The 15,861-nt window shown below is 42.9% G+C and overlaps 1 protein-coding gene across 35 annotated transcripts in view; it reads right to left on the bottom strand.

Annotated features, from left to right (window-relative positions):
- The window catches only part of GRIP1 (glutamate receptor interacting protein 1), a 656,016-nt gene that overhangs the window by 59,373 nt on the left and 580,782 nt on the right, over nt 1-15,861 (bottom strand). For all 35 annotated transcript variants that reach the window (XM_072741936.1, XM_072741912.1, XM_072741924.1 and 32 more), the window contains one exon: nt 6,012-6,092. In XM_072741936.1, coding sequence (XP_072598037.1) covers nt 6,012-6,092 — 81 coding nt within the window. The remainder of the gene's footprint in view (nt 1-6,011; nt 6,093-15,861) is intronic.

A 15,861-nucleotide genomic window follows, 5' to 3' on the forward strand; every position in this document is an offset into this window, starting at 1 on the left:
TTTATTCATGAGAGACGCATACAGAGAGAGAGAGAGGCAGAGACACAGGCAGAGAGAGAAGCAGGTTCCATGCAAGGAGCCCGATGTGGGACTTGATTCTGGGTCTCCAGGATCACACCCCAGGCTGCAGGCGGTGCCAAACCGCTGCGCCACCGGGGCTGCCCAATCTTCTAATATTTTAATTGCTGCCATGTTCTTAAGTTCCAAGAGCTCTTTGTCCCCCCTCCCCCCACCCGCCCCCGCTTGGTATGTTGTCTTAGAAGAGTATTCACTTCCTGCCTCCCATCCACACATTATCCAAGGTTGTTACTGATGTTAATGAAACCTTGTTCCTTTTTAAGGTTTTCTTCTTCCTGAACATGCTGCTTCGGTCTTTCTTCCTTTTTTTTTTTTTTTTTTTTAAAGATTTTATTTATTTATGAGAGACACGAAGAGAGAGAGAGGCAGAGACACAGGCAGAGGGAGAAGCAGGCTTCATGCAGGGAGCCTGATGTGGGACTCAATCCCAGGACCCCAGGATCATGCCCTCGGCTGAAGGCGGGAGCTAAACCACTGAGCCGCCCCAGGAATCCTCTTCTTTGTTTTTGATGATAGACTTGCACATTCAGTTTTTCCCTCTGGTGTCTGCTTTTTCTTGGCTGTCTGTTCACATTAAAGAAGCAGTCCTACAAAACTGTTAGGAAGCCTGGTGCACCTGAGAGGGGTTTGTGGACTATGGGATCCCTGTTTAGTTCAGGCCAGGCTGTTTCTTTGGGTCAGATGGCTCTGATCCTTCCTCCCACTTGGAGGGCATTAGCCTGGCTAGCTGGCCTCTCTGAGCCTGTGGAGGGGAAGAAGACTAGCAGTCTCCACATTCAGTGTGTACACTTTGCCCGCATCTGCTTTTGTAGAGCAGCACTCCTACGCTCTTCTGTGCACTCCCAGTCCAGAGGCCCTCGACTTCATGCTTTCCAGAGAAGGAAACTCGGTTCTGCCAGGAGGGGAGAGGTTCCTGGCTGTACTAGCTGTGGGAAGGCATCTAAGGGATTGATTCCTTCTTCACAGGCTTTCAACCATTCCTCGTGTCTCAACTACCACCGGTGTCACTTCCAGAAGTTCCCGCCCCACAGCTTGTGCTTGTTGGGAGCTTAGGATGCAAATCAGGTTCCTTGTCAGTTTTCCTTTCTGCTTCTTTAAATTCATCTTTCTCCATCTTCTCTGCCACTTCCAAATTTGGTTGCTGCTATCTATTTTCCTTTTCTTTTTCTCCGTATGGCTTGTGCCTTTCGAAAAATCTTAAACTGTCATTTATTTAAAAACCATATGGGGTGGTAATAGCGCTACATGCTAGTGTTCAAGCTATTATCTTTTGATCCTGAGGATTTAAAAATCACTAGTCCTTTCTCACTATCAGGAACTGAGTCTTAAAGTGAACATTCTTTGCTTCTCAAATAGTTGTTGAAAGGTAGAAAATGACATTCTTGATCTTTTGCTTAAAACATTTTGTATTAGGGGCGTTTGTGTGGCTTAGTGGATGAGGGTCCACCTTTGGCTCAGGGCATGACCCTGGGGTCCTGGGATTGAGTCCCACATCAGGGTCCCTGCAGGGAGCCTGCTTCTCCCTCTGCCTGTGTCTCTGCCTCTCTGCGTCATGAGTAAATAAATAAAATCTTTAAAAAAATAAAAAACAAAATCCTCTGTATTAGAAGACAGATAAAATCTTCTGAACTTTGGAGCTAATTAAACATGAATTAATAAAGTATCCCAAGAACATTTGATAATATCGCGGCATTTATGGGTCTTACTCTGCTAGTCGAGGTACTTTGCTCAAAGGGCCTGATACTGTGTCCAAACTACACTGGAGACACACACACACACACACACACACACACACACAATCATTCAGTTTGACTTTACTTGCAACCATATATATGATACCTGGCAAGTAAAACAAGTTATTTGATTTGAAATGGAGCAGTGAGTAGAATTTTTATTGCAAAGTTGGCAAAAAAACTTGAGCCATTCTCTCCTAAATACGCTTAAGACTTAAGAGGAAAATGACAGATTTGTTGTGCTTGTCATAAAGGCTGTTTTACGATTTTATGTATATATATATAAAAAGCAAGCCTTTGTTCCTGAAAAAAATCCAGTCACAACTAAAAAGGAAAGTCAACAAATTAACTCCACAAAGTGCTGTCTTTTGCTTCTCTGATATAGGATGTGGGAAGGGTCATCAATCATGCAGAGGCAGTGAGGAGTGCTGGTGTGACAGCAAAGCCCATGCCAAGTCAGACAGAATGGGTTTGAATCCTGTGTAGCCCTCATGAGCTCTGGGTCTTGGGCAGGGTACCCAGCTGAGTCTTTTCTATAAAATGGGCATAGATGCCACAGGGCCCCTTTGAGGATTAAGCGAGAAGCACACATAGAAATTGCTTCTTGCCATGCCTGGTACAAAGTAGATAAAAATTCTGGTAGTGAATCTGCAGAAGAAAACATCAGTATCAAAATAACTTTACTGACAACTGCAGGTGACAGTGGCCACCAGGGTTCTCTGACTTGAAAGGCCGGTGGGCTGCGTGGCAGCGTATGCGCTCTGCTTCCCTATAGGCTGAGGCATCAGACCTTCGGGATGCTACTTCCAGCGTGAGACTGTTCCACTTTATTTGCTATAATAAATCGCTCCACATTATAGCAATCACATCAATAAAAGTAATGCCCGGTGCTAATGTGCTATGAACGTCTCATCAGGAACTTAAGAAAATTAGCCTAAAACTGCTCACCACATCCAAAATCAGAGAGACTCATTTCTCAGTCAATTAGGTATGAAGAGTGAGTGAGGCTTCAGCCAAGTGTGAAAGGCTCTGGTGGAAAGCTTCCCGAGATGAAGGCCTGCTTCTTGCTCCTCAGGTTCTCACGGGGTGAAGGAGACAGAGGAGGACTTTGTATATAGTAAGAAACATCAGTAAACTCTTGCATTGCCTCAGTTTTGCTAATAGGACCTTTGTGTTTGAGAAGAGGGTCCCTTGGTTTCCTACCTAAGTGCTATAATTGTAGTTGGCATGAAATTTTGTGGGGTAGAGCTTGGGTTGAGCTATTTCATGAAGGTCTATATGCAAAATAAATAGCAATAATCATCATAATCACTAATACTGTTAGGGCTCATAATTGGTTCGAGGCACTTTACTAACTCATTTAATCTTCTCAAGATTTCTACGAGTGCACCAATTTATAGAAGGACAAGGAAATGGTACAGAGAAGTCAAGAGAGTCAAGGAGTGGAGGAGTGTGGGCTCTGAGGCCTTGCTCTTAATCACTTTTCAAGTAGGTGCTGCTTTGGTTCACACCAGGCCCTTTGCATAAACATCTGCATTTCATCATCTCCTTCAAAGGCTCATTTCTGGAGCTCACAGTGGTTAGAAGAGGATTGTTAGCAGAAGATTGTTTCTGAGAGATTCCTTATTCATTCGCTCCACAAAGACAGGGATGAAAAAAAGCACCTTGTACAAAATGCCAGGAGCCACGCTAGGCCTCAGGAGTTTACTATTTCATAACAATAAAAATGGATTCTGGCCTTTTTTTTTAAAAAGTAAATTCTGTTTTCTCAATTGGGAAAATATGAGTATTTTCCATGAGGAGACACAAATTCAGTACAGTGATGATAGGTTGTATATATATGGAGCTGTAGCTCTAGATGGGCTGACAAGCGTGTTTGACAAGCTTATGTATCATACCTCCATCCAGGAATGGCGTACACTTCTAGCTTCCGTGAAGAGCTTTAGCTCACGTGGCTAAAAGTTAGACCATTCTTGTGGGGGCTTGGGGGAAGTTTCTATTATTGGTATTAAGTGTAATAGTACATACATAAAACCATCATAACGCATAATTTTAAAGGATTCTTCACATGAATAAAATATGTTGTAATTGTGTATACATGAATACACTTCAAACAAATTGAGCATCTAAGTATTGACTTAAAAAAGGAATATATCGCAGGATTAGTTTTTTTAAATGGATACTCCACAGTTATATTTTATATATATCAATTTTTTTCTTTACATTCTTAAAAAATTATAGTGGACGCAGGATGTTACATTAGTTTCAGGTGTGAAACAGTGATTTGAGACAAGTTGATTTGTCAATGCTGTGCTCACAAGTGTAGCTACCACCTGTCACCATGAGCTGCAATTACAAGACCATTGACTATGTTCTTCTCTATGCTGTCCCTTTTCTCCCTGTGACTTATTCATTCCATAACTGAAGCTCTATCTCCCTCTCCTCTTCACCCATTTTGTCCATCTCCTTACTCTCCTCCCCTTACATATATCACTTTTTAAGAATAAATCTATTGTACATAAAAAACACAAAGACCATTTTCCCCACTTTAAAATCTGTTAAATTCCAAAACTTCGCATAGGGCCTAGGCATGCTAAGCATTCAGAATGCATTTATCTAATGAAGGCAAAAGGAAGAAAGAATGGAGTGGAAAGCAGGGCCTCTGAGAGCAGCGGGCAGGTTATGCACTTCTCCGAGAGAGATGGCTTTCACAGCCAATTCTGATGACACAAATCAATGGAATGGAATTAATAGAATAAATGAGAGCAGGTTTAACGTTACATGGGGGTTGCAGCAGCCACCTTGAGCCCCAAATATTTTTTGAATAATTAAGGTCTGATGAGCTCTCCCCTAATTTCAGTAATCACCACTGTTGACGGAATGACGGCACACTCTCTTTGTTTCATAATGAACAAACTGAGAAGCTAAGTCATCCAATTAAAGGCATAAACGACTTCAGTAGTACCTAGAATAGGTCTGGAGTTTCCAAAATCCCATCTCATCTTTCTACTTCTCATAGAGAGGCATGTAGACACATCATCCCTACTCTCTTCCCAGTACGCCACACACGGGGGTTCAAGAGGTGGGTGCAAGTGCTCTCTCATACACAGAGCTGCTTGTTCTTAACATTTATTCTGTATTATGGTTCCACTATTTTTTTTTTAGTGTTGCACTAGATCTGTCTGATGTATTCTTTATACCTAAAATTTCATTTTCATTGTTCCATTTATATTGTCGAAGTTGAAGTGGACAGGCCCCGTTTCGTACAGCCCAGTTGAGAACTATTTTTGCCTTAGCCACTGAAATAAATGCGGTCCAGCAGAGTGTAGTGAGGCACTTCATGTAACCTTATCGCTCTTCTTGAACAGACCACTCCTTGGTCACAGACATCACCTCTTTGGTCTTTTTGCGTTAATCATTTGCTTTGTTTTCTTGGGGGCATTTATGGATGAAACTAGTTGATGGATATTAAAAGCACAAAAACTTCAATTCACATTCTATAAATGGGGACTGAAATTTTCAAAGCTGTTTTTACCAAAGCAGTTATAAAGCCAGAGCCCGAGGAAAGGAGGGAATTAAGCACATTTATATGCTCTGCTTTCCTTTTTTTGGTTTGGTTATTACCCAGATACCTTGGACCATGCAGGAATTCTAAAAGTTACTAAATTAAGAATCATTATATTATTAGTCTTGCCAAACGGCTTATTGGTGCATACATAGTGGACCGACAGGAGCATAATCTTAAAAGGAAATAAATGTGATTTTTGTTTTTAAACAGATTATTGTGAAAACAATCCACAATATAGGAGAATGTAGAGAGCCTATAAGCGTTTCTATGCTCATCTAGTTATTCGTGGTGGGGGTGAGATGCATTTATTGAATACTTACTACTTGCCAGGAACTCTACTAGGTATAATAAATATGTTCTTTTATTAAATACTTCAAATAATCCTTTATTTTTTAGATATCCTTATTCCCATTTTACAGATGAAGAAACCTACGATCGGAAAGAGTTTAGGTAACTTGCCCCTGACACAAGGGCTGGAGGTGCTACTGGCTCTGCCTGTTTGTAACAGGACATAGAAATGTGGCAGTAACACTTAAAAAACACTTGTCACACCTGCAAGACATCTGACAGTACAATTTTCTAATGTCTTTTTCAAATCCTACATTTAAAAAAAAAGGGTCACTTTTACTTACAACTTATGGTTATTCCAAGTTCCACACTGTGTTTCTTGGGGAGCTTCACGTGAAACGTGCCACTACTCGGGATGACGGACTCTGTAATTTCAAAACAAAGAAGAGATGTTTGTACGTGACCTGGAAGCACCAATCAATGAAGATGCATCAGGAATTATTGTGTCATAAGCGTCTGAAGTTAAAGTTGTGGGAAGTGAAGCAAGGAGAAGGCCCGTAGGATCCTGATGAACTCTGCTCCTGGTGAAGCACACCTGTTGCGCCCGAAGGCAGCCGTGCGTGATTCACAGCAACACCTGAGCTCAGTATCCAGAAGTGTCATCCGGGCAACCTTTGCATCCCATTCACCTGGACTGGGTGAAAATGCAAATACAAATACAGCTTCCTGAATCACCCCAGATCGACAGGATCAGAATTTCTGAAAATAAAGCCTGGCAATCTGTGTGTTAAGCATGTTCTCCAGGTGATTCCCAGGCACACCAGAGTTTAAGAACCATGGGTCTGATTATATTCTTTTTTTCCTCTTCAACCATGTTTCCCAGAGTTACCTATTCAGCGATACTTTCTCTTTTTCAACCTTTGTTAGAAGGTAGCTGGAGGAATCGGTTTTCAGGAGAAATTTCAGCTTGATGAGATGGTTGTCGATCTGGGGGGCAGCGAGGTGCCTTCATTTGTAATATAAAGAGTGAAAAATATACCCCAAGAAGGTGGAGACAAGAGTGATACTTGAAATATTTCACAACCAGAATGGTATTGGCCACAACCCCTCAGCTTGGACGCTGCCTGCGGGGTTGAGACACAGGGCGCCAGGAGGCCCCCACTGCACAGAGGGCTGCCCTTTGATTTCTGGATCCTGGGGAGCTCCAGGAGGCCCCAGGGAGGAGCAGGAGGGCAGGGGGTGCTGAAGCAGAGTGAAGGTGGGCTCAGTACTGGCCGAGCCCTACAGAGGGGAGCTAACAGAAAGAGAACCGGGATCTCAACTGTGGATAGAACGAAATTGAGTTTACCAGGGCCTGATTAGTATTTGAGAAAAGAACTGCTACATAGATTTAGATAGACTAAAATTCCTAAAATTCCTTTGTTAGGACATTCTGGGAAACCTTCAATGAGACAGAAGGTTACTGAGACAGAAGGTTAAAAAGAAAATATCCACTGAGGAGATAACATCTTCAATGAGACAGAAGGTTAAAAAGAAAATATCCACTGAGGAGATAACATCTATTCATACTCAGCTGACTGTAGTCCTTTCTTGCAGGTTTTGGAAAGGGGTGCAAGGGGGTGGATGAAGGGAAACATCAGCAAAAGGGTGGGGGCCCTGTCGGATGGCGGAGCCACACCGTGGTTACAACTAGCTCTTGGCTCAATCTGTTCATCAAGTGTTTAACGCCTTTTCTGTCTCTGCAAAGCTCAGGTGAAAGTTGGGAGGGCCTTGTGGAGGCAGAGCCGGGCTATTCCCTTCTTGGGCCGTAACTTGCTCTTCCAGGCCTGTTATGCTTTCCCAGGAGAAATGCAGGCAGTAAACCTTTTACAAGACCAGAAGCTGATCTTCCAACTCAGAAGATTTGCCACCAACTGTTAAACTGGAAAGCACAATAAACATTTGATTTCTCTGGGCCCTCCAGGCTTCTAGAATACCACCTGTAAAAAAGGATCTGCAAGCTGCCCCTCACAGATCCCACCGTTGTGCCAAGTAAAGGCAAGTCTTCCCTTTTGGGTCTTTTCTTTCCTTCCAGTGCTTTGCACATTTCCCAGGGAAGCTGGGGAGGCTGCTGCTTCTCTAACCCCCTCCCACTACCCCCCCCCCGCCTTTTTTGAAAAGTTTTTATTTAAATTCCAGTTAGTTAATGTACAGCATAACGTTAGTTTTGGGCGTACAGTTTTGTGGTTCAACACTTCATACATCATCCTGTGCTCATCACAGTGCCCCTCTTAGTCCCCATCACTTACCCCATCCCTCTGCCCACCTCCCCCCATCCTGTGACCTGATGGTGTGCTCCCTACAGTTAAGAGTCTGTTTCTTGGTTTGTCTCTCTCTTTTTTCTCCTTTGTTCATTTGTTTTGTTTCTTAAATTCCACATAAGTGAGGTCTCTCTCTGACTTATTTTGCTTAGCACCCTCCCACTCTTCTTAACTCTGTCGTGAGGGTCACAGACCATGTGAGTGGATGTCTTTGGCTTTGCTGTTGTCCTCAGCGAACATTCTGACATACCAGAAAGGACCCGTATATATTTGTTTCTTCTCTAAGAATTCATATGAGGGGCACCTGGGTGGCTTAGTGGTTGAGCATCTGCCTTTGGCTCAGGTCATGATCCCGGGGTCCTGGGATCAAATCCCCACAGGGAGCTTGCTTCTCTCTCTGCCTCTCTCTCTGTGTCTCTCATGAATAAATAAAATCTTTAAAAAAAAAAAGAATTCATGTGAAATGTCCCATTTCTCAACAGTACTTGAGGTAGATGAAGTTATTTCCCCTGACTTCAAAACGACTGAATAGTTTTGATACTTTGGGGTAGAAAAACAAACAGGGTCAGGAACAACATGTGGGTGTGCTTATTTCCTTGGTTCAGAGGCCTCAGGTGTCATACATATTACTTCCAAAATATTCCTCAGATCTGTGCCTTCCATTTCACCCCTGAGTCCTCTACGTTCTCCCTTCCATTAATGGAAGGCTAACTGCCACCCTTCTTCCTACCCTCAACGTGACAGTTTAAGAGTGGAGAATGAGCATGCAGAGTGGGGGCAGAGAGGGCGTTTGAAGTGTCCACATTTTGCCCACCGGCACCAACAGCCAGTCTGCAGAGAGAAGGGAGAAACCAGCAAGCCTACCTGAGGAGCATGTATTGGAGCATGTATGTCTTGGAGAGTGCCTGTGCTTGGTGTTGACAGCTCTCCCCTCTGGTTCTAGGCTGTGCTGGGCCTGCCTGCATATCCTGTCCTCCAGGGCTGTGAAACTCCTGTGTGCTTCCAGTAAATGCTCCTTGTCTGCCTGAATTAGCTCAAGTGCATGACTGTTGCTTGCAACTGGACGATCTCTGATGAACATGTTGATCTAGTAGCAGACATGGGACCGCCGCTAAGCAGAAAGCATCCACAAAAATGTTCGTGGGTGTAGTAGGAATCTGATTACCCAGATAAAACACCAAGTGGTCCATATGCAAGTGCATAAGAAGCTTTAAAGGCACAAATAGCTTCACTACTTAGGGAACTTGTTTCATGTTTCTTTTTTTTTTAGTGTTATTTTTTTTTGCCAAAATTCTCTGTGAAAGGGGAGGGGAAAATATGGTACACTTGCATGCATGTATGTATTCATGGAGATATGTAACAGCTTGTCCACGATGCTATATAGATGAGGTCTTGGAATCCTAAGGGCCAGGAATCATTGATCTAGAATAGTTACCATAGCAACATTTTGCTTTTATAAATTTTTGATGCAGGGAACCTTGACCAAGATTAACACTGTTAATGACACTGGAGGAGATATTATCACTTCCTGGAAAACAGTAATGAATCATGTTTGACTACATAAGATTTGAAATATTCATAATGATGAACAAATATCAACAAATGATGATCAGCTGTGGCTTCACTTTAACCTTTAAATGCCAACATGATTTATTTTATATTTGGGGTTTTTTTTTTTCCTACACAGTTATTTGGTGGTTAAAGCAAAGGCATATTTAATTTGGTGTTTCTTAAAGAAATACTAGTAAAGAGGAAAAAGATACTTGGAAAAATAATAGGTTTAAAATAAATAAGATGTTTATTTTGTTAGACTCCCATGTGATTATTTTGTGCTTCCCTTCTTTTGCTTTATCTTTGTTAATACTATAATTAAAAACACATTTGGGTAAACAGAGGCTCCCTGCTTTCCAATTGGCCTGCTTTTTCTGCCTGAAGCATTTGTCATTGGCACTGTAAGATAATCACCGCATCATAATTCATTAACCTGGACACCCTTGTGAGATTTGAAAAATTAAGAGATTCTAACGGGGTGGGTGGTGGTAAATGTAAATGCTTAACTTCCACCCACTCAGAGGAAAGCACTGGGGGCTCTAGTAATGATGGCAAACATCATTTGATAGGGTTTTCCCTGGGACTTCTTTTCAGAACAAAGCTGCATCTCTTCCAACAAAATAACCTCGGAGTTAAAGCAGAATCTTCAAGTATTCACATTTTTTTAAGACTGGTATGGAAGACAGTATTGGGATGCCTGGGTGGCTTAGCAGTTAAGCTCCTGCCTTTGGCCCAGGGCCAAAGGGTCTCGGGATCGAGTCCCAGTTGGGCTCTCTGCATGGAGCCTGCTTCTCTCTCTGCCTATGTCTCTGCCTCTCTCTGTGTCTCTCGTGAATAAATAAAACAAAATTAAAAAAAAAAAGACAGTATTAAAGGCAAAATGTAAATTGTACATATATTATGAATATAGCTTTGTAAAATTATACGTATGGTAAAAAAATTGGTAAAGAAATAGAAAAAAATTAAACTTTTGTCTTTTAGAGTGATGAGGCTATGAATCATTCCGGCTTCAAAAGGAATCCCATAAATGTTACTACAATGTTGTTTGTACAGAGGTACCCGTCTAAAGAGATAGATTTAGGCAAGAGTATACTCACAGTCCAGCTTTTTAAACACTCTCTATGTCACTTGAAATATTTATAAAGTAGAGATGGCTTACCTCTGAGACCAATAACTTGGGAATTAATATCTGGGCATCACATATTTTTGAGGAAGAATTTTGGAAATAGATGGCCCACAGCCGGATAATTAGGAATACATCCAGAAGGATAAGGGCAGTCTTGAAATAGCTCATGTCTGGAGATTTCCTACCAATGTTCCAAGTTCTCAAATGGCTAAAAAAGAGCTTTCTGATTCCAGTAGTTTCCAACAGATTCCAGTAGATTGGTAATGACTAGCTAGTAGCTAGAGTGTCTTATTGGAGATCCTGATGTTGTCCCTAGGCTTAGGAGGAGGATACTGAAATCAGTTAGAAATCAATGTCAGCCATGGGAGGAGAGCACGATAGGATCGGAGCATATTTTTTTTCTGGCCCTATTCTACATCATATCTATCCATTTGAAATGGGTTGAATTACGGAACAACCAGGGCAGAGTAGAAGCACGTAGGTCCCTTTTTTTCTGTCTCTTATTCAAGCAAGCTTGGTACTGAATAAAGTGAGTTTAATAGACATAGTTTCTATATCTTAGGAGCTTAAGCCAAGGATATTCAAGTATCTAGTCAACAAATATTAAAGTGTATATATACATTAAATGTGGATTACACGATGAGCAAATATTGATGATACACATAAAAATGCATTTACAGCACAAATAAATACTTAGATACTGCTGATGGAAGAGGTCAGATTCTGCTGGCCATTCCCTACGGGAGTGCCTCAAGTAAATGCTGCTCAACATCCTACAGCTCCCAGGATATTCACCTCCCCTCAACAACCAAGGACAGTAGGGCAGAGGTTCAGGAATCCTGCTCTGTCATGCTGACAACTCTGACATCTCTTTCAAAGAGGCAGTGTGATATGATGTGGAAAAGACAGGTGCAAGTCAGCAGACCTGGGACCTACTTTTCACTTTGTAATATGACCTTGGGTTTCCCCACCCAAACTTCAGTTTTCCCATTTATAAGTAAATGGAGATAGTGAATCGTACAAATCACTTCACCACGAATGTTGTGTGCTTGTAGTAAGTACATTCTGGAACTTCTGGACAGCCTTCTTTGAAAACCATACCCTCACTGGCACCTGACTTATTCTTACAGGATCCTTCTATCAGATTCCTGCTTGGCCGCAGCTACCAAACCTAAGAATTAGAAACGTGAACTGAGGATGCCTGGGTGGCCCAGTCGGATAATTGTCTGATTCTTGGTTTCAGCTCAGGTCATGAGCTCAGGGTCATGAGATCAAGTCTTGTGGTGGGCTCTGCACTGCTTCTCTTCCTTTCCCTCTACCTGTTTCTCTTCTCTCAAATAAATAAATAAAATCTTAAAAAAAAAAAAAACACAACAACTTGTACTGGCTGGGGACTTTGGCAAAGTTGGGGCAAACAAATACAATCAAGAAAGAACTTGTACAGAGACAAATAGAGCAGATATGCAGAAACGAGCAGCACGGAGAGACCAGGAACCCCAGAGAAACAGTGGGTACAGCATCAGTTCTTGATGCAGAAACTGAAGTTCCTTGTTCCAGTCCCTCAGGAGAGACAACCACACTTCATTCATTCATATTGGCTGAGAGTCTCCCGCATTCCAAGGGCTACTGTGGGTGCTGGGATACATTCGTGAACAAAAGGCACAAGTCTCTGACATCATAGATTTTTTTCCCACTGGAGAAGACAAGACAGTAAATAAATCCACAACATAACACCAGGGCATGAGAAAGACTGAGAAGAACCATAAATCTGGGCAAGGGGACAGAGTGATAGATGAGGGAAGGATTCTCTGAACAAGTGATATGTGAGCAAAGACCTGAATGAAGTGAGCGAACCCCCAGACTGTGGTAGGACAGAGCTACCCAGGCGGGGGCAAAGTGCAGAGATCCTTCGATAGGATTGTGTTCGGCATGTCAAAAGCAGCCAGTTCACACTCCCGTCCTCATTCCAAGTCCTGCCCTCCTCCTGAGGGACTCCACTGTGTGCCTGGTGTTTCCATCACGCTGCATGTCCAATTCCCGGACCTCTGGCTGAATAATACTCGCCTCCACTCCACATCACTTCTGTAGCTCGCTACCCTGAGCCTTACTTGACCTTCTCTGAAATCCTAAGCTCTAATATGCCACTTGGACCTCAGTCTCCTACCATCAGCTCCCTCCTCAATTTTCTCTTCTTATGCCCATTTTTCTTCCTGAATACTCCTAGATCCTTAGTCTTCTCTTTCTTTCCAGTCTACCACACTGATCCATTATTGATGTCCATCCCTCTGCAACCTAGATTCCTCCAAGGTATCATGTGTAGTGGTAAGAGCATGGCCTTTGGAGCCAGTCTGCCTGGGTGAAAATCCCAGCCCTACCATTAACTTCCGTGGGCCTCAGTTTTCTGGGGACATAATCCTAGTGACCTCCATTGCTGTTATGAGCTAAAACACACACAGCGCTTAGAAGACTGGCATGCCGTGGAGTAAGCGTTTGATAAATATCATCGTGAGTTTTAGGTTATCACCAAAATTATTCATTTGCTCTTCCTGCAACAATTTGACTTGCTATGACTTTAGTTTTCTTTCTGTCAAACCTTCTCCAGAAATCTTAATCTCTGGCTCAATCTAATTACCTCCCGCCTCTGCTGTTATTCCTCAGGAGTGGAGGTCACCTGACAAAAAACTACTTGCTCATGCAGGTTGACTGTGCTATAAACTTAGAGCCTCCAGACCCTGCCTGGTCCACTACCCAGCCTGAAAATCCCTTTACAAGAGTCTGGTTAGTTTTCTCACTCATTTCCCCGTCAGCTATTCTAAACAATCTTTCTTTTCAACTCCCCAAGATGCTGATCCTTTTACCTTTGCTTGACAGTTCATACATGAGATCCTAAAGACACAGATAAAAATGTGCTTATAGTCTCACATCCTTCTCTACAAACTCACAAGAGGCAGCTGCCAACCTTCTGTCTTGGACTAGTTACCTACCTATGTTCTAGGTAATTTCCCCTCTCATCCCTTTAGGGACTTCTATCCATCAATTCTCTTTTTTCTTCCTCATTCACTTTAGGCCCCAAATATGCTCTGATCTCTCCAATATCAACAAGACAGAACATCATCTCCCCTCTGGGCTCCCCTCTATCTTTCATCCCATCTTTTTTTCAGCCACAGCTACGCTTCTTAACATTGCCACATGTTCCCGAGGGCAAATGTGATTTGGATTGAGAACCACTGATTAGAGGATAAAGCAATACAAAAATAATGTCCAGGAGGTAACTAAATGCTGGAGCAGTTCTGAAAAGGGAACGCCACAGAGGCCTCCATCTTTATCCTTTCACTGCAGTTTTCCAGCCGTCCCCTGTGCCAAAACCCAGGCCCACGGCAGAAGGCAAGCAGAACTTACCCGTACATCTCCCCCCTCAACCCTCAGCTTTCCACAGCCTGACTTCTGCCCGCAGTTCCTTGAAACTCGGCTGCAATGTGTTTTTTTTTCCCCCTAATTGCCAAATGCAGTGGACCTTTCCTGCCTTTTATCACTTGAATTCTCTGAAGCACCTTTATGCTTTTGACCATGACCTGGAAATTCTTGCTTTGGCTTCCAAAATGCCACCTTTTTTTGGTTCTCTTCCCACTTCTCATGCTGCATCTTCATTATCTCCTTCCCCTTTCAGTTTTAGTATTCCTCAGACAGAGTTCCCTCTTTCCTGCCACTCGTTCCCTAGTGGTCTCCTGTATTCCAGTGACTACCAATCACTTGCCATGGTGGTCCCTCCGCAGGGCTGCCCTCCAGTCCGCACCTCTCATCCTAGGCTCCGGTGGTCTCCTGGGCTCTTCCTTTAACATTCCAGTGGCAACACATATAAGGTAAGTCTGTTCTTGTCTTGCAGCAGTTCTTGCTCTTGTCTAATTGGTTCTGAGCACTTTGAGGATATATATATAATATTTTATTTATTTATTCATGAGAGACACAGAGAGAGACACAGGCTCCCTATGGGGAACCCAAAGCAGGGCTCAATCCCTGGACTCTGGGATCATGACTTGAGCCAAAGGCAGACGCTCAACCACTGAGCTACCCAGGTGCCCCACTTTGAGGATATTAATCCTTCCTGTTTTCTCTTTAAATGATCTAAATATAGCTCAGTGCCTAACATTTAGTGACTGGTGCTCGATTATTGACTTTTGAATGAAGGAATGAATGTGCTTATCCTTTTCCCTAGAATTGGCAATGGATTGGCCTATCCAGGCCTAAAATAGATTTGTTGTTATCCTCAAATTTCCATTCTTCAAGTCTTCCTCTCCTGGAAATCATCACTATTTACTCAATGGCTGACCCTTCCATGTCAAGAGTCATCCACGATCTTCCCTTTCTCTCATCTTCCATATCCATTCCAGAAGCAAGATCTGTCAGCCCTCCTTCAAGCCATGTCCTAAATTTCAGTATTTTCACCAAATCTAGTTCTACCACCTTGCCCAAGCCATCATTATTTTTGACCTATCCAACCACTGCAACTTCCTAACTAGGTTTTCTGTTTCTGCTATTGTCCCTTCTCATTTCAGAAGGATCTTTAACACATTAACCAAGATAGCTCACCGCTGTCCCTAAAATGCTCCATGACCTCATTACACTTGGAATATAAATTCTGTATACCAAGGGACTGCATTAGCTGGTCCCTTCCAATCTCTCTCACCTCATCTCCGATTCCAAATCTAATCCCTACCCCAACATCCTTATGCTGCAGTAAGAGCCCCAACTTTTAAAGATTTACTGATTTAGTTGAGAGAGAGATTGAGTGCCCATGCTAGTGGGGGGAGGGGCAAAAGGGGGAGGAGAGAGAGAGAGAGAGAGAGAGAGAGAGAGAATTCAAGCAAACTCCCCACTGAGTGTGGAGCCCAACCTGGGGCTTGATCCTATGAGATCATGACCTGAGCTGAAATCTAGAGTTAGAAGCTTAATTGATTGAGCCACCCAGGCACCCTAGTAAGAGCCTTTTTTGCTATTTCTCAAACCCACCCAGATTATTATTCTGGTTCACCTCTTTTACACTGGCTGCTCCTTCTACCTGGAATACTCTCCTCCCAGATTCCCATAGAGCTGGCTCCTTCCTGACCTTCAAGTCTCTGCTCAAATGTCACTTCCTCCAAGAGTCATCCCACGCAATTAGCTCCCCACAGCTATTCTCTAATCCGCATCCTGCCTTACTTTCCTTGGGGTACTTATTGC

The sequence above is a fragment of the Vulpes vulpes genome, chromosome 16 (genome assembly GCF_048418805.1).
Source record: "Vulpes vulpes isolate BD-2025 chromosome 16, VulVul3, whole genome shotgun sequence".
NCBI classification, from domain to species: domain Eukaryota; kingdom Metazoa; phylum Chordata; class Mammalia; order Carnivora; family Canidae; genus Vulpes; species Vulpes vulpes.